At 40.4% G+C, this 18,607-nt stretch overlaps 1 protein-coding gene across 8 annotated transcripts in view; it reads left to right on the top strand.

The window, feature by feature from the left end:
- LRRC7 (leucine rich repeat containing 7) overlaps positions 1-18,607 on the top strand; it is a 98,742-nt gene that overhangs the window by 41,523 nt on the left and 38,612 nt on the right. For all 8 annotated transcript variants that reach the window (XR_008484224.1, XM_054294519.1, XM_054294518.1 and 5 more), the window contains exons 2-7: positions 1,528-1,730; positions 5,319-5,436; positions 6,244-6,322; positions 7,161-7,250; positions 9,074-9,130; positions 16,740-16,803. Coding sequence is in view for 7 of the 8 variants with exons in the window: in XM_054294519.1 (XP_054150494.1) it covers positions 1,528-1,730; positions 5,319-5,436; positions 6,244-6,322; positions 7,161-7,250; positions 9,074-9,130; positions 16,740-16,803 (611 nt within the window). In the remaining variant the exon portion in view is untranslated. The remainder of the gene's footprint in view (positions 1-1,527; positions 1,731-5,318; positions 5,437-6,243; positions 6,323-7,160; positions 7,251-9,073; positions 9,131-16,739; positions 16,804-18,607) is intronic.

Genomic DNA, 18,607 nt, shown 5'->3' with positions numbered 1-18,607 from the left:
TTTCCTCAGCTGAAGGAGTTTCTTTATAAGACAATAAACTGCAGGAGCTGATAATGAGCTGCTTGCTGGAGCTGAAAAGGAGCAGGTTATTTTATGCTGCTTTCCTCATTTGTCTGTCTTTATTCAAGAAATAATCTGATTTTTGAGCTCTTTTGGAGGCTCTGATTTTCCTGTGTAATCTGTGACGTGGGGCAGTGACCTCAGGACCCGGCTGTGGGGAATTTCAGTTCTGAAATGGGGAGAAGCACCAAGCTCTGGTGCTCCCAGGGGAGTGGGAGAGGGATGAGGAATCCCCTGCAGGGATTAAGGGATGGATGAAGCTGCTGTGTCCCTGAGCCTTTTCCATCAGCAACCACCAGCACCAAGGAAAGGATCTCTGAACATCAGGAGAGAGCAAAATGCAGGGAAGGAAAGTGTAATTACCAGAGCTGGAATTAGTCCAGGGTAGGAATTAATAATGCTGAAATTAATAAAAAGTTTAATTACCACAAGCCCACAGGGCGTGAAATTCTTCTCCTTTCAATCATAGCCCAGGTCCTTCCATTCCATACTGGTGCTTGCTACAAAAACCTTATTTTGCTTTATTTGGATTAATTTAGTGCATTGTTTTCCTAAATCTAGCTTAGAACCTTGGGAGTGGTTTGGAAAATGGGAGTTGAAGGCTGAGCCCTCCTTGCCTTTGTGGTAAATGGGTTTCAGGACAGCCTGGTTTATCCAGAGTGTTTAAGTAACTCCTAAAGGTGTCCAGGATGGATTTAGGGACTGCTTGATGTGTTCCCAATCTGCTTTTGGAGCGTTCCCCCCATCCTGAAGTGGTTTTGTTCCACAAGGAATAGGGGGGCACTGTGTAAAGTTACTCCCTGAGTTAGGGGTGCTCACACACTCTGGGGGTGAGGAGGGGCTGCACCACTGGGACTGAGGGTGGGAGAAGTTTGGGAACAGTTCTGGATACCTATTTTAGTTCAGGAAAAGGAATGAGTTTTGCTAAATCGCCTCTTGGAGCTTCCAGCAGAGCCTGGTGGCACGGGTGGAGCAGGAGTGGTTTGGGATTGCTCTGTAGCCAAGGGTTCCATCCCTGCTTTCCTCACCTGCTGCAGGAACCTTTGGGAACAGCAGTGGGAGCTCTGCTGGTGTGGGGGATCCAGGGATAATTCCCATTTCCCATGGGAATCCCACCCAGGTGCCTCCACCTGCATCCCTGCCAGCTCTGGGCCAGGGACCGGCCTTGGCTCTGTGCTTCCATGGGTGGGTTTGGATTCCAATTTTCCCATTACAGCCAGGCTTGTGGCTGGGATTGGTGTGTTCCCTTCCATCCCAGGGCAGGGAACAGCTGCAGGGTTCAGGTTCTCTCCTTGCACTCCAAATCCCACCTTCCATTCCAGCAAGGTGCCACAGACACTACACAGTGTGCACTCTGGATATCCCCGGGCAAAACTGCTTTTCATGAGCTGCAATCCAGAGCATAACTCCCAAGAACATTCCCCCAAAAGGCTGCTGAAATCCCATTTTCCTCCCTGTTTGCCCCAGTATGCTGCTTGGAGATGACCAGCAAAAGGAAGCTGATCGGGCGCCTGGTGCCGTGCCGGTGTTTCCGCGGCGAGGAGGAGATCGTCTCCGTGCTGGACTATTCCCACTGCGGCCTGCAGCAGGTGCCAAAGGAGGTCTTCAACTTCGAGAGGACCCTGGAGGAGCTCTACCTCGATGCCAACCAGATTGAGGAGCTTCCCAAGGTAATCCACGTCCTGCTGGGCTGCCAGGGCAAAGCTGAGGCGTGGGCCCGGCTCTGGGGCTGCTGGAGCTGCTGGGGAGAGGTAGAGATGGGGGCTCCAGGGTTATTCCTTGGAATCGGGGCTGGGCTGGGAGGAGAAGGGGCTCCTGCTCCTTCTTCACAGCATGGGAATGGGGCAGCTTGGAGCCTGGAACTGGGAAAAACAAATTCTGCAAAATAAATGGTTCTGGCCCTGGAAATTCCTGTGGTACCCAGTACCTGGATCAGGAGTCACTGACGTCTGTAGATCCTTTCCAGCCCTGTGTTTCCTTCAGGATTAGGCCCTTATCCCTGTAAGATATTCCTGGGAATATCAAGGCTGTCCCCTGTGTCAGGATCAGCCCTTTATCCCTGTAGGATATTCCTGGGAATGCCAACTGTCCAAGAAGGAGTTTCATGACTCCTGAGAGGAGTTTTTTTCCTAACTCTTCTCATAAACCCTGAGATCATCCAAGCCATCCTTCCCCTGTAAAATTCCCCTTCTGGAACCTTCCAATCCACTCTCCTGCTGATCAATGTTTGCTATAAGGAATTAAAAGCTACAGTAACCAAAATGTTCTGGAAACAAAGGGGGGGGAAGGTGGAAAAACCAATTAGTGGCAGGTGCTGGCTCCATAATGAAGCGTGAAGGGACGGGATCCAGGCCTTAATGGAATTTTTTCTGCACAATAATGAAAGATGCTTGCAAATCTTTAATTAAACATTGCTCCATTCTCCATCATCTCACAGCAAATTTCCCGGTTTTGCTGCACAGAGACTTTGTAAAAAATTCATTTACAGAAGTACAAAATGGGCTTTTTCCATGCCATGGGGTTGCTTTGCTGGGACGGAATGGTTCATCGCTTGAGAGGTCTCACTCTGTGGAGGAATTCTGAACAGATGGTGGGGCAGGGCCACCAAAATCCCTTTATTTTCATGGAAAAATGCTGTGGAGAGCTGCCTGAGCTCTCCTGGAGACACAGCACAGAACCAGCTGGGCTCTATCCCCAAAAATCCCCAAAATCCTAAATGGATCCTGGGGAAAACCTGCTCAGGAAGCCCTGAGGTCCCATCTTCTCCTTATTCTCCTTCTTCTTGTTCTTTTTCTTCTTTCTCTTCTTCCTTTTATATTAATATTAATATTGATATTATTATTATTATTATTATTATTAATAATAATAACAATAATAATAATAATAATAATTCCCTTCTTTTCCTTCTGCTACTGAGGAATACTGGAAGTCTCTCATTTAGGGAGGGATTTTTGGGATATTTGGGTTGGGCCTCTTGGAATGATCAAAGTGTTTCCAAAAACAAATATATCAGAGCAAGATGCTGTATGGAAAAGATGAGGACCCAAGGGAAGAGGTCCAAAATGGTGAAGCTGGGATGAAGGTGATAATTTAAATTTAGAGTAAATCGAGTTTAACATAATCTTGGCCACGTGGAAGAGAAGATTAATGGCAGTGTTAATAGCACTCATCGGTTTTTGTCTTAAGCCTTTATTAATTGTAACCAGGAATTCAACAGCTGAAATAATTCCTTTATCAAATTTTCTGCTCGAGGTGTTTTTGCTGCAGAACTCAAGGCTTTTTTTTTTTTCATCTCTGAATTAATATTCCAGGAGAGAAAATGCCTTCTTTTTTCCCCCATGAAACTGGCACTGTAATACTTAACATGAACTTTTGTGTTTTACATTTAATTCTACCACTCTCTTCTCCCTCTGCAAATGTGTTTTCAAAGAATTTATTCCAGAGGAAATTTTTGGTCATTCTCTGTTCTTTGCCAAATATTCTGTGCCCCTCATATTACAAAATTCTTTTGAATCAAAACTCTTGATCATGTTTTATTATTTAATGAGAAAACAATTTAGTTAAGTCCAGGTCTACTTTAGTTTCACGTGATGCTCTAAAGTCCAGTAAATTATTTTACATTGAACTGATGCCTTAAACTCATTCTGCCTGATCTTATTTTTGCTTTCCATTGAAGTATCATACTGATGATTTTTTCCCTGCTGATTTTCAGTTCTTCATTTCTTGTATTTCTCTGTTTTTTTTAAGAATTTACAAGATGTTTTCATACTTCTAACTCTTTTTTTGGCTAAATTCAGCCAAGTCTTTTTATTCTCTTTGCCTTTGACTTCATTCTCCTGCTGCAAAAAATCCTTTGTGAGTCAAGTGAATTGATGACTAATAAAGGGAAAATTGATCTGGATGAGAGTGGAGTCATTGGAATCAGCATCCAGAGAAACATGAGTGGGCTGGAGTTCTCCCCAGAGGTGCAGAATAAAACCCTGATTTCATAACTCAGAGCACGGTAGCATCACTTGGATTTGGTCTGAGAGGAATTAAAGTTGTTTCATGGGCAGAGGGAATGGTGATTCCAACAAAATCCTGATGGCCAGGAAGCTCTGGAAACTGGGAAAAATATCTGTTAAGCATCCAGTGGTTGAAAAAAAAGCAATTTTGGGACTTCATTCCATGGCTCATGTTCCTTCTGATGCTTCATAAAATCATTCCAGAGGGAAGATTTTTAATTGGGCTTCTCCCTCCAGCACTTTCAAAGCCTTGGGTATGTCCAGATGTGGTCAGAACTGGAAGTTCCAAGCCTTCCTCTGCTCCCAAAGGAATTCCTGGTGAAAACTGGGAATCCACTTCTATAAAATTGGAATTCGATGGAAAAATTAGAATTGAGTCCTGAATTTTGGGCAGGGGTTTCAAGAAAGTATGTTTTGGATAATGCCAAAGCATTTTTGCATCTTGAGGATAATTATTTAATCTGAATGCAGTCATAGTATTTCAAAATCTGCCGTGAAATTTAATTATGAAATTGAATATTTTGATTTACCAGGAGGCACAAAAACTTAGGAATTTTTATGATAAATATGAAACGCAGCAATAAACTGAATTATATGCAATGATATCAGAATCACAAGATATTGGTTGCAGTGAATTTACAGGTTTTGAGTAGTTTTGAACATCCCTGCTGTCCCTAAGCTGTTTATCTTATCCCCTGTCATTTTCATGTTTTCTGAAAAATCCTTTCACCGGGATTTCTCTCCTGGGAAGCTGAGAAGGTTCAGAGCAAAAGGAAAGCAATATTACCTCATTTGCTTCTCCTGTGTTTTGCTGCTTTGGAATGTGGCTGGAGATTGTTTATCCAACATGTGAATTGTTTTGACTCAACGGCCAATCACGGTCAGGCTGTGTCAGACTCTGAGGAGTCAGTCATGAGTTTTTAATTAGCATCTTGTTAAGTTTTTATTAGTATCTTGTTAAGGATCCTTCTGTAAGGATCCTTTCTCTATTCTTTAGTATAGTTTTAGGATAGCATTCTTTTACATAAAATAGTAAATTAGCCTTCTAAGAGCATGGAGTCAGATCCATCGTTTCCTCCTTCATCCTGGGGACCCAGCAAATACCACAATCCCTGCCAGCCATGGGAATGCCTTCCCAAAAATCCCCCTGGGAGGGTGGGATTCTGCTGTGGCCGGGGGGTGTTTGTGCTGATTGTGTGTCAGTAAGGATCCCAAATGGATTTATTTCTTCTCCCTCATGGAACCCCGGAACAGCAACTGTTCAACTGCCAGGCCCTGCGCAAGCTGAGCATCCCCGACAACGACCTGTCCAGCCTCCCCACGTCCATCGCCAGCCTGGTCAACCTCCGTGAGCTCGACATCAGCAAGAATGGTGAGGGCTCCCCTTCCCCAGCATCCCCCAAAAAAACAGGAGCTGAGATGGAGTTTTGGCTCCTCGTGGCGCGGAAATTCGCGCTCCCTCTCAGGTTCCGCGCAGGGTGCTTTAGGGGAGGGTCTGTGCAAACCCAGCTCTGGTTTTTCCTTTAAAAAATTGGGTTTTCTTCAGTGTCCTGTGCTCTGGGGGCTTCTGCCCAGCTGGGAGTAAGAATGTGAGGCCAGTTTTCCATGCACTTAGGAGCATTCCACTCCCAAAAGGGTTCAGAGCTCGCTGGGCTCTTGTGTTTAAACAATTCCCAAGATTTATCTGGGCTGGTTTGCTGCTGTGCATTCCCAAATCTGGGAATTTTCATTCCATTTTCATATCAATGGGCCTAAAAACCTTTGCTGCCTGAGCTCGAGGGTCTTTGTTTTTAAAAAATGAGGCTTAGGAACTCCTGGAAACATTGGGAAATTTCCTGTCGGTGGAGGTCTGGAGGCTGTGAGAGAAAAGCAGTTTGGGAAAGGATGAAGGCACAAATCTCGGCACAAATTATGTCACTGTTAATTCTAGAACATTATATAAACCAAACACTATCAGAAAAGTTATAATTTTGTATTTTCATGTATTTATTTAGGGCTTGAGCATCACCTTTTGGATGATAATTCCAAACTGTGTTTCCTTCCTGCTCGAGTTGAAGTCTGAGCTGGAAATCCCAGCTGAGCACTTATGAACAGACCAGGCTGAACAGTTTTTGTGTAGGCAATGTCTGTGTCTAATAAATATTTTTGTGCATCTAATACTCTTTCCATGTTTTTTTAGGAATCCAAGATTTCCCAGAAAACATTAAGTGTTGTAAGTGTTTAACCATAATCGAAGCCAGCGTCAACCCCGTGTCCAAGTGAGTACCAGGAGCTCGTTTTGCTCATTCCAAGGACACAAAATGAGCTCACGCTTAATCTGAATGTCTTTCTAATTGTTTGAATTTAAACAATTTAAATTTGTTTCTAGTTTAAACCCAGAGTGGGTTTGTCTGAGATCTGAGTACTCTGGTAATGCCAGTCAGGCTGGGCAGTCTCCATGCACAGGGGTGAGGCTTCTCCTGGACACTTGGCCAGCCTTTATTCCTTATTCCTTCCAAAATCTTGCAAAAATAGCAACAAAAATTGAGTTGTAAATCCAGGATTTACAAAATGGAGTGAAGGGGAGAAAGGATGAAATGTTGATATTTCAGTTTAAAAAAATAGAGAGAAATAGAAGAGGGAGAGGGACAAAGAATGAGAGGAAAAGAGGAGAGAAGGAGAGAAAAGGAAAAAGTTTAAGAGAAAAGAGAGAAAGAGAAGGGAGGAAGGGAGAAGAGAAGAGAAGAGAAGAGAAGAGAAGAGAAGAGAAGAGAAGAGAAGAGAAGAGAAGAGAGGAAGGGAGAAGAGAAGAGAAGAGAAGAGAAGAGAAGAGAAGAGAAGAGAAGAGAAGAGCCTAGCCTTTAGTTTAAATCCCTCAAGCAGGAAGGGAGCAAAGGCTGCTGTCCCCTGAATGTGCCAGGCCTTTGCATTTGCTGCTTGTAGCAATGCAGAGAAGATGGGAATGGGCAAAAATGTCTGTTAAAAGTGAGTTCTTCAGGAGAATTTGGGTAGAAGAAGTAGGTGAGAGAGAAAGTCACCTTTCTGCTGCTAAATATACATTGTTATTATCTCCATGGCAACTCGGGGTGAGCATTAAGGTTTGCTCTGTTTTTTTAGGCTGCCAGATGGCTTCACACAACTTCTAAATTTGACCCAGCTCTATCTAAACGATGCCTTTTTGGAGTTTCTTCCAGCTAACTTTGGAAGGTAAGGATGAGTCACCACAGCACATTCCTGTCCCTGAACCCGGCTCAGGCTCCGAGCGACCGGCTCAAAGCTGGCTCCCCTTGAAAAACTGAGCACAAAACCCAGAGATTTTGGCTTTTCAGCCGTGCTCTTGTGAGTGTCGGCAGGATGGGGTGGGGAGGTGATGGAGGCTGGGGAGAGGTGAGGAGCAGCATCCCCGTGCAGTGACTCAGCTGTGGCAGGGCCAGGGGCAGCAGGCTCCTCTCAGGTCCCCTCCTGGTGACAAAGGGACAGGAGGGTGCAGAGCTGTGGCTCGGGAGGGCAGGGAGAGGTGGCTGAGGGGGCTGGAGCAGGCAAAGGTGGAGCGTGGGAGCAGAACCAGGCAGAGGAGCCCAGAGACGGCAGGGCAGGAGGGCGGGGAGAGAGGGCAAAAATAAACCCAGCAGCAGCAGAGCCAGGAATGTCAGGTGAGGACAGAGCAGAGGTGGTGGGAGCAGGGTGCACTGGGTTTGGCTCTCCGATTAGAGATTTCACCAGCTCTTTAGATGTCCCAGCCAAGGCACCGACTGGTGTGGTGGGTTCAGTGCTGCCAGCCGCCAGGGCACCACTCCACCTCCTGCTCGGGACAGGATTAGGAGAAAGGCAAAGCAGCTCAGAACGTTAAAAGGGCGTAAAGAACATTTTATTAACAGTAATAAAATGGGAAAAAACATAGTAAGAATCAAAGCAAACCCTTCAGAACACCTGTCCTGCCCCCGCAAGCTTCTCTTTTCCCAGTGGTCATGGAGTGAACCCAATTCCCTCAGGAGCTGGGGGTTCCCACCCTGCACAGCCCTGGCAGAAATGGGGAATTTATCCCACTGGGAACTGCTGGGAATTCTGCCCTGGACTGGCTCCTGGGCAAGGAGCTCAGGAGACAAAAGATAGCAGAGAAAAGCTCTGGTTTTATGACAGAATTCACCAAGCCCAGCTTTAGGCTGGTCCCTGCGGCCACCTGGGTGAAAGTTCTATTATTTATTTAAGTTATTTTTATTTTTTTATTTTATTTATTTTTATTTATTTCATTTATTGTTATTGACTTTATTTATTTTTATTTATTTCATTTATTATTTATTATTTATTTTTTTGTTTATTATCTAAGGGAACATTTGCTCATCTCTCCAAACCAAATGACAAAATGTGACCAACTCCTGCTGGGAGTGACACTGGGCTGCTCAGGCCTGGGGAGATAAAAATGTTGGGGTACTATTATTATTATTTTATTTTATTTTGTTTATTTTTTTTATTTTTTTAATTTTTATTTCTTCTATTATTATATTTTATTTTTATATTATTATGTATATATTATTACTTCTATTATTATTATTAATATTATTATTATTAATATTATTATTATTACTATTATTATTATTCTGCTGATTTTATATCAACTCAGTGACTCTAATTCCTTTGTTATTGTTGCTTTTTCCCTCCTGTCTCATCTATTTGGGACCTTACACTTACAAACCTTGCTCTTGTTTTTTTCTTGTTTGTTTTTTTTTTTTTTGTTTGTTTCTTCCAAACTTCCCAGCTTTTCCTGTGTTTGTCTTGTGGGAAGCACTAATAAAATCAATTTAAAATTGCTGGGAAAACCTGATAAATGCCAGAGCTTTTCAGGAGAATTCAGATCAGGGCAGACATTACGTGAAATTATTTGGCTCTGATTTTTCCCCCACAAGAACTGGATTTTGATTATTTTGCATAAAAACATAAAATCCCACTTCTTCTTAAAATAAGAAGAAATCATTTCAAACTATTCTGATGGACTCTTCAAATGCATTAATTATTTTCTCTCCTATTTCCAGACTTGTCAAATTGCGAATTTTGGAGTTAAGAGAAAACCACTTGAAAACTCTACCAAAGTAAGTGCTGGGGTATTTACATTGATTCACCTGGAATTTCCAAAAGTGCCAAATATCTGGATTCGTAGCAATGCAGTGGTGATGTTTCTGTTATGAGTTGGTTTTTGGTTTTCATTTATAAAATAAATTCTACTGAAGGTTTTTAGCAAAAAAAAAAACAATTAGCAATTCCATGATATAAGGGAAGATGGACATTGGTTGATCAGCTAAGTGTAACTCAAAAGCCAAAATTTGATATTTTAAGATAAATATCTGATATTTTAAGATAATTATCAGACATTTTAAGATAAATATCTGCTATTTTAAGATCAATAAACAAAATTGGGAAGCACCAGATGAGCTAACCCTGGTCAGCGAGGCTGTGGCAGTGTTTTCCTCACCAAGGACTCATCTGAAGTGTTGAAAACACCCTCAGGGAAATATTTTATCCTCATGGTCTGTCCAGAATTAAATGGTTTGGGCTTTTCTGTGCCAGCAGGATACCGAGTCCCTTCTGCTCAGGATTATTTAAGTTAAGTGGGGCTTAAGTGGACAAAAAGTTCTCAAAAGTAAATTCCAGCCCTGGGTTGATCCCTCACACGATGCACCATAAATTATTATTGTTGTTTTTAGTGGAGGGGTGGGATTATTTTTAAGTTAAAAATTATTTATTGTTTAGATAAACAGTAGTCTCAGAGATTGTGAGATTTTAAAGGAGTGAGTTGTTGGTTATAGCTGAGGAGTAGTTACAGGTTTCTTCATTATAATAGATATAATTTATATATCATATATCATATCATATCATATCAATCTAAAAATATATACTATTATTTTTATATTATTATATTAGCATCTATTTTTATTTATAATACATCTATTATTATTTATAATATAAAATATATATCTATATTATAATATAAATATATTCTATTATATTATAGATCTATTATAATAATATATATTATACAATATTATATAGTATATGATATTATATAATTATATATATTATAATATATAATATATATTACATGTTATAATTTCTATAATATATAATTTTTAAAACTAATCAGTTGTTCCAGGGTTTATTCTACTTTTCCAACTTATCACTTACTTACTTATGTTGTACTGTGGATACTTTTGTCTAATGGGTTTTTAACTTACATGCACATTCCTATTCTAACTTTTAAACTCTTAACTTTATAAAACTACACTTTTATATTATAAACTCTTCACTATTTTATTAATACAGTTTCTCACTTACTTAAGGCATATAACTATAGAAACATAATTTGATGGTTTCGTTATGTTTCTGTTTTATGTCTGTGTCTGCTTTATGTTTAATGTTTTATCTTGTATTTTTTCTTTATGTTTTATGTTTAATGTCTGTATCTTGTATTTTTGCTTTATGTTTAATGTCTGTGTCTTGTATTTTTGCATTAATCTAAGTTTACTCTAGGGCTGTACATCCAATCTTTTGGTGTCTGGGGAAGTTTTTGTTTTTCCAATTCCCACCCCTGGGCAGAGGAAAACCTTCCCGAGGTTCTGGGGGATTTGTTCCCAAATTCCTCTGGAAAATTGCGGGGTTGCAGGGACCTCCCTGGGGCCTGGTGACTCAGCACCAGGGGTCTGGAGGGTTGAGAAATTCCCTGGATTTGCTGTTCTCATCCTCTGACTCACGGCTCTCTGCAGATCTTTGGGGTTTTTTTGGCAGCAGGAATTGTTTTCCTGCAGGACCTGCTGGAAAAATGACATCCAATGGATCCTTTCCAAAGGAGCAAGTCCTGATGCAGGGAAAAAAAAACACCCAGAAAAATAGGATTTCTCCTGGACTTCAGGATTAATTTGCTTCTTGGGAAGGAGAAGTTGCAGTGCCCAGAAAATGGGCGGGATTGTGGCATTCTGGAAGGCAGCACAGTCAAAATTTGGGATTTAATGTGCAAAGTCACATCCTAAGGGACCAGTGGGAATCTGGGGATAAATCAGGAGCTCTCCAGCTGGGAATGAGGGATGGGAGAGTTTGAGGGACGTGAAATATTTGGGAGCCATGGATCCAAACGTATTTATCAGGGAATTCTCCCCAAGCCCAAGGGATTCTTGTGCCACGGGGCAGATTCCAGACTCCTCCAAAAGTAAAAGAAAAAAATCAGAATAAAATCAGAATATTCCTGATTGCTCTCAGGAGTCCAACAGGATCTTCAAACCCCCAAAAAAATCAGTTTAGGGGTGAAAAAAGGGGGAGAGCTCATCTGGGAAATGGGAAAGGCTGGAGCAGGTCCTGATAGGAAAAACAGGGATTGCACAGTGAATGGTATGGGAAGGCCTAAAAAAAATGATAATTATCTAAAAACCAGGACAGAGGGGAGATATTTCAGTGTTTGTGTGAGCTCCCAGGGAATGTGTTCGCTGGGGAAACTGGGGAAATGGGCTGAAAGCAGCCAGAAATGGGACACTCCATCCCCGGTGACAACGTGTGACTCCTCAGCGCTTTGATCTCCTCTGCTCTCCTTTGTTTGGGCTGCTCTGCTCCGTGGGGCTTTCAGGCTGAAATCCCTGAAATCATCAGATTTTCCAGCTCCCTCTTTGCAATCTTCCAAAATATTCCATCCTCGTCCTTCTCCTGCTGCCTGGAGTCAGGAATGGAAGGACTCCATGGACAAGAGGATGATGATGATGATGATGGGCTGGGGTTTATTTTCCTTTTTCCTTGATTTTCCTCTTGTTAAAATCACTCATTTTATCTCGCTCAGTTTTTCAGCCTTAAAATGTTGCTGTTTTCAGCCTTAAAACCGAAACCAGTTTTGGTTTTGAATTCTGGTTTTAATTCGTGATTCTTTCAGGCTCTGACTGTACCGAAACAGACCCCTGTGAAAATCGAGGGTTGGTTTCAGCCCCCCGGTTTTATTCATTCTTTTTGCTGTCAAAATTCAGATTTTTCCCTTGAAAAGTTGTTGTTTTGCTTTACCTGTTGTGGGCAATGGAATGTAGGAATTTTCTGCTTTGCCTTTTCCTCCAAATCCCTCAGGCTGGGCTGAATTTCTGGGGTTTTTAGCTGCCACAATTTAAGTTACAAAAGGATTTCTGTGCATTCAATTGTGTAAAAATTAAATTTTCCTATTTTGTATAATATTTTCCTATCAATGCTCCAATATTTTCCTTGATAAAGGGGAAATTGGATAAATTTTCTTTTCATAAATTAAAACCAAGGACAGCCTGGTTAAAATTTTCCATTAAAAGGAGAAACGGACACAGGAAGGATCTTCCTTAATTAAGATTTTCCTTCTGGGTAATGAATGAAGGGGTGAAAACAAGATTTTGGTGCAGTTATAATTGAAAATATCTGGTTTGGCTTCCCAATTAGATATTGGGGAAAAAACTTGGGAGAAAAACACATTTTTCACCCACAAGAACTTCCTCTTAGGAATTTCCCTAAAATGGAATTTTCTCAGTCTTTTGAATTCCAAGTGTAATTTGATTTTTTCTGTAAATACAGTATGAAAAAATCACATCTTTATCTGACATTCATTCAAATTTTTCCCCAGGCTTTCCTGGTTTTTTCCATATCTCTTTCTCCCCCCAGATTTAGAGATACTAGTTTTAATTTGAATTAATCCCACCAAATGAATGTGCCAGGAACCCACAACTCCCCAAAATGTGGGAAAATATCATTTGGGAACAAGGCAGAGTGGGGAAGTTTTCCTGTTCTTGCTGAAATTCAGATTTATTGGGATCATTTGTAACTCTTATTTATGGTTATTTCTTAAAGTGCTGGGACTGTGTATAAGGAGGATAAACGGTTTAAGGTTTTAAAGCAGCATCATAAAAACTGTGTGAAAAGCAGATTTTTGTCTTGTTTTTGAAACAAAATCAGGTGAATTAAACAAGAATCTTCCCATTATCAACAACAGAGGCTGTTAAATTTGAAAATTTGAAGTTTCTAACCCCGTGGAGTGACAATCTTTGTGCTTTCTGCACAGAGGGAGAAATGAATGAATAACCCAGAAATTCCAGAATGACATTGGGAGATTGCAGCTCTCCCAATCCTTTACCCCCCTTCAGGCAGGAATTTGCTGGATAAAAGTGATTTTTACTTCCAGGAACCTGAAAACAGAGTGGTCCAAAGCTTCCCTGTGCCGCACAAACATCCCTGCCACAAAATCCACATTCCTCCCATCCCCGGCACTTCCCAAACCCCACTTTTGGAAGCTGCTTGGCAAAAATCTCAGGTTTTTGGGGTTTTTTTTTTGAAGCCTGTTGAAGTCAGTGGAAGAGACAATTTAAATCAGCTGAGAATCTGTCCGGGGGGGGGGGATAAATTTAGGGAGAAGCTTCACTTTCTCCTGCTATTTTTTGAGACGCTGCTCCACTTTCTCCCCGGTTCCTGATAGGGATGGGAAGCGTTTGCCACGCTTTGGGTTTACAAATATTTGCAGCGTTCCTGGTGCCCTGTTTTCCTCAAATAGCAGCTCTGGCTGGCTTGGGGAGCCCACACCCCCCCAGCTTTGCTACCTTATCAAAATATTGGCAATATTTTAATCAGCAGCTGCTACTACGAGTTTTCCCTTGAGGATTCTCCAAGCTGGAGCCGTTTGCTGCTCAGGGAGGAGGATGGGAAATGCATCCCATTGCTTTGATTTGGGAAAAAAAAAAAAAAGGATTTTCCCATTGTTTTAATTTAGGAAAAAAAAAAGGCTTTTCCCATTGTTTTGCATTGGGATAAAAAGGCCTTTCCCATTGCTTTACTTTAGGAAAACAAAAGGCTTTTCCCATTGTTTCGCTTTGGGAAAAAAAAGGATTTTCCCATTGTTTTGATTTAAGGAAAAAAAGGCTTTTCCCATTGTTTTGCTTTAGGGGAAAAAAAAAAGGCTTTTCCCACTGTTTTTCTTTAGGAAAAAAGGCTTTTCCTATTTTTAAAGGGGGCAAAGATGTCTGGAAAATTGATTTTTAAATTTTATTTTGAAGTTATTTTATTTTATTAATTGATTTTATTTAAAAAATTATTTATAAAAATTATTATAAAATTATTTATTATAAAAGCTATAAAATTTATAAAATTAATATTTATAAAATTAATATTTATAACATTATATAATTTGTAAAATTATTATTTATAACATTATATTATTTATAAAATTAATTTATTAATTTTATTTATAAAAATAATTATTAATTTATTAATTAATATAATTTTGTTTTATTAATTGATTTTATTTTTTAAATAAAATGTTAATTTTTTTTTATCAGTTGGCAATTAATTATTATTAATTATTCTTGATAGAATCCCATAGATTTTCAATGCCGGTTTGGGTTGGGAGGGAGCTGAAATCCCATCCAGTTCCACGGACAGGGACACCTTCCATGGGCCATGTGAGCTTTAAGCTCTTTTCCATGGGATTCTGGGGTTCTTTTCCAGAGGAAAAGAGAAAATATTCTTTTCCATCTCATAAGGAATGCTGAATTCCAGGGAAAAACTTGCTGCCCCCAAATGGAGGGAGGGGAGAACCTGGAGAACCCCCCAGCCTCACCCTCCTGGTTTTATTTCTGTGCCTCTGTAGCCTTTTAAAAAGCACAAAATATTTTAAAAATCGCAAAATAATTTTAAAATAATTTTAAGGCACAAGCTAATTTTAAAATAAAATCATTTTATTCTGAACCTCATGGGAATTCCACCCTCATAGCCCCAAAGTCTCCTAAATTGAGTCACTCATGGAAGGAAAGCTCCAACTGGGATCCCCATAAGGATTTTGGGGAGATCTTTGGCACATTCATCCCCCCCATGACATCCTTTAAACACTGAATATTTACCTGAGCATTGCCCATAACTGCTCATTCCTGATCCGCCTCTGTAAATGACCCCACACAAAAACTGTAACGAAGCTTTCCATAAGAAAAATAAAAGTAATTATAGGAGAGAGATAAAAATAGCAGCAGCTAATGGGAAAATCTGATTTTTCCATTGGGAACATGAGCAGAGCTTCATTTTTTGATGGGGCCCCAACTCCCTGAAATTAATCTGCCCCCACATCAGTTTCAGTTTCTGGAGTTGTTTATTTGACTGTAGAAATGGCACAAATAATGGTTAAATTTTGCATTTGAAGCTGAATTTACAGTAGAAAACACAAAGCAGTTGAAGTTGTGTTCAAAAGAATTTGGGATGAAAGACAAAGCTTTTACCAATTTGAGTGAATTTAATCTCTGAAGACTTCCAGGATTTAATAATTGAAAAGATATAATAAGGATATATAAAATATTAAAATATATGTAATATAGATAATGTATAATGTGTGTAATAATTAAAATGTTAGTTATACTAATATATGGCGATACATTTCAGAGGAGTTTGTTTCCCTGGTTTTGTGGGGTTTATTTCCTGTTTTTATGGAGTTTATTTCCTATTTCTATGGTGTTTATTTCCCTATTTCTGTGGAGTATATTCCCTGTTTCTCTGGGGTTTATTTTCCTGGTTTTGTGGGGTTTATTTTCCTATTTCTGGAGGGTTTATTTTCCTGTTCCTGTGGAGTTTATTTCCTATTTCTGTGGAGTTTATTTTCATGTTCCTGTGGAGTTTATTTTCCTGGTTTTTGTGGGGTTTGTTTCCTGTTTCTGTGGAGTTTATTTCATATTTCCATGGACTTTATTTCCTATTTCTGTGCAGTTTATTTCCTATTTCTGAGGAGTTTATTTCCCTATTTCCATGGAGTTTATTCTTTATTTCTCTTGGATTTATTTCCTGTTCCTGTGGACTCTAATTCCTGTTTTTCTGGAGTTTATTTCCCTGTTTTAACAAAGGAAAAGTGACATTTTCTGGCAATAAAACACAACCCAGCCAGGCTGAAATGCTGAACCAGGGCTGTGCTTTTCAGCCTTTCAACAATAATCACTTTTACCTCTGGTACAAATTGCAGACATAAAATGGTTGATATTTCAGATCACAGCAATTAAGGCTATGCTAATTTTTTGATTAGGATCTGATTACCTCAGGAGGCCTCTGAACTGTTGTTGCAGTTCATGTTAAATGATTTAATTATTTTTATCCTCTTTTTTCACTGCATCCCCCCAAACCCAGCGTGGTGTTTGGTTCACTTTGGTCTGTCAGGGCTTAAGGAGAAATTCTGCCCTTGGGATAAAGCCCTGCTCCGGTTTTGTTCATGGGAACAAAGGCAAAAATTGATTTATTAACTTTGAACTTGATTAAATCTGAACCTCAGAGCAGGGGACCTGGCTCAAGAGTCCTAACACTTTCTAGTGGTTTGTAAAAAACCACTGCAAATGCATAAATCTCTCTCAAAAAGCCACGATTTCTGTTATATTTAATTTCAATCACTTATTGATATAACATGGAGCATTTTCCCTGGGCAAATACACAAAAATCTACCAAGATTTTGTTTATTTTTATATTAAAATAACTTGCTGGTTTTTGGGTTCCATGACCCCAGTCAATGTCTCAAGGATAAAATATATTGTTGGAATTTCCATCAGCATCAGACTGGTGCAATTCATTTTTTGCCATCAGAGTATCAACGCAGCTTTTATTTTCCCACTAAAATATTTTCCTTTGTTTTCACCCCCCCAAAACCTGACTGATGCTTTGCCAGTTAAAATCTCATTTTGAGTCTTTGCCCACCTGTTCCAGGTCAATGCACAAGCTGACCCAGCTGGAGAGGCTCGATCTGGGCAATAATGAGTTCTCTGAGCTGGTAAGAAATGCTCCAGTTTTTAAGGGGAAACCTCGGGGGTTTGGGTGCTCTGTCCATGGGGCATTAAACTTTTACTTTGTGGGATCATGGCCCTGGGCAAGGGACACATTTCCCTCCAACCCAAACCAGTCTGGCATTCTGCAATTCCAGCAGATGTCAGTTCTGAACCTCATGAGGAATTTCTGCCCCCAACTCATCCCCAGAATCAGAATTTATTTCCCTGAGATTGAAGTATTTTGGGAATTTTCCCTGTTGCCAGCACAGGGAGCGAGAGATGCTGTTCCTTGGGAGCCATGGAGGGGCAGGATCAGGGATTACAGGCCTACAAGGGAATAGTTCCTGTGGCTTTAGTTAAAACTGAGATAATCCCACTTCAAACAAAGCCTGAAATGTCACCTGGTGCTACAGAGCTGTAGCAAAGTCTCTACATCTGTTTTATGGAGCAGCTCCCACCCTGTTCCCGGCTGCTCATTTATTCCATGCAGGAGGAAAGAGAGGATTTAACTCCGATTTTTAATTAAAATCTTCAGCGTGGATAAACAGAGAGAAATTTTCGGAAGAGCTGTTTGGAATTTTAATTGTAGGAATTAAATCCTGCCCGAGTTCAGAGCCTCTCATCTGGGGGTGTTTGAAAGGAATTGGACAATATTCCACATATTTCCATGGCAGCCCAGTGATCCCACGAGTGACAGATCAGGAGAGGGGCGATCCCATCCTCCTGTTAGGGCCAGAATTCCCAAATTTACTCACTTTTCAGCCAAAATGTAGGAAGTGGAATCAAATTCCAGAAGGCAAATGGGCCAAGAGGCCAAGGCAGAGTGGGAATGTGCAGGAAAATAGAATAGAATAGAATAGAATAGAATAGAATAGAATGTGACTTTCTCCAAAAATTCCTATGAGTCTTCCATTCAGACTCGATCCCAGGAAGCTTTTCTCTGATCAGACCTTGGAACAGGCTCCTGGAAAGGGACATTTGGCCAATTCCCTGAATAATATCCTTTATGGTTTGGTCAGACTGAATTGGTCAGGGAGCTGGGCTGGGAGATCAATGTAAAACCCTTCCAGCTGGTTCCCTTCTGTTCCTATTCCTATTCCTATTCCTATTCCTATTCCTATTCTTATTCCTATTCCTATTCATTTTATTCCTGTTGCTATTCTATTCTATTCTATTCTATTCTATTCTATTCTATTCTATTCTATTCCTGATGCTATTCTATTCTATTCTATTCTGTTCTATTTCATTCTATTCCTATTCCCATTCCTTTTCTGTCCTCTTCCTATTCCTTTTCTGTCCTATTCCCATTCTGCTCTATTCCAATTGTAGCAACCTCTGAGGAAAATGAGAATATTCCCCACACAGCCCCAAACCAAAGCATTTCTAACAGTGACAAACAAGGTTGTAATGGCACTTTGATACCAACCCACCCATGTCTGGATCATGGTGTGCCATCATGTGGAATGTCCCATGGTGCTCCACAATAATGGGAAATTCCATCATCCTGGGAAACCACAATCCAAGGAATTCCCCCCATCAAAGTGTGCTCTGCACAGGCCAGGAGCAGGCCTTGAAGAAAGGTGTCTGCTAATGAGAGGGATTGAAAAGCAAATTAAAGTTGAGAGGGGAAATTATGATTATCCATAATGACCTCAGCTCGTGAACACTCCAGAGGGATAAAGAAGCATTAATCAGCCCAGGAACAAATAGTATCAAATGCCCATTAATCAATTCAGCCTGGAAATGAGAAGTGGTTTTAATCATCGAAGGACAGCAGAATTTCAATGGAATTAACAGAGGCAAAATAAA

The sequence above is a fragment of the Melozone crissalis genome, unplaced genomic scaffold (genome assembly GCF_028551555.1).
Source record: "Melozone crissalis strain CALT ecotype California unplaced genomic scaffold, PUWL_Pcris_2 ptg000254l_1, whole genome shotgun sequence".
Classification (NCBI taxonomy): Eukaryota; Metazoa; Chordata; class Aves; order Passeriformes; family Passerellidae; genus Melozone; species Melozone crissalis.
Note: the sequence above shows the minus strand (reverse complement) of the source record. Positions and strands in the feature narration are given on the sequence as shown.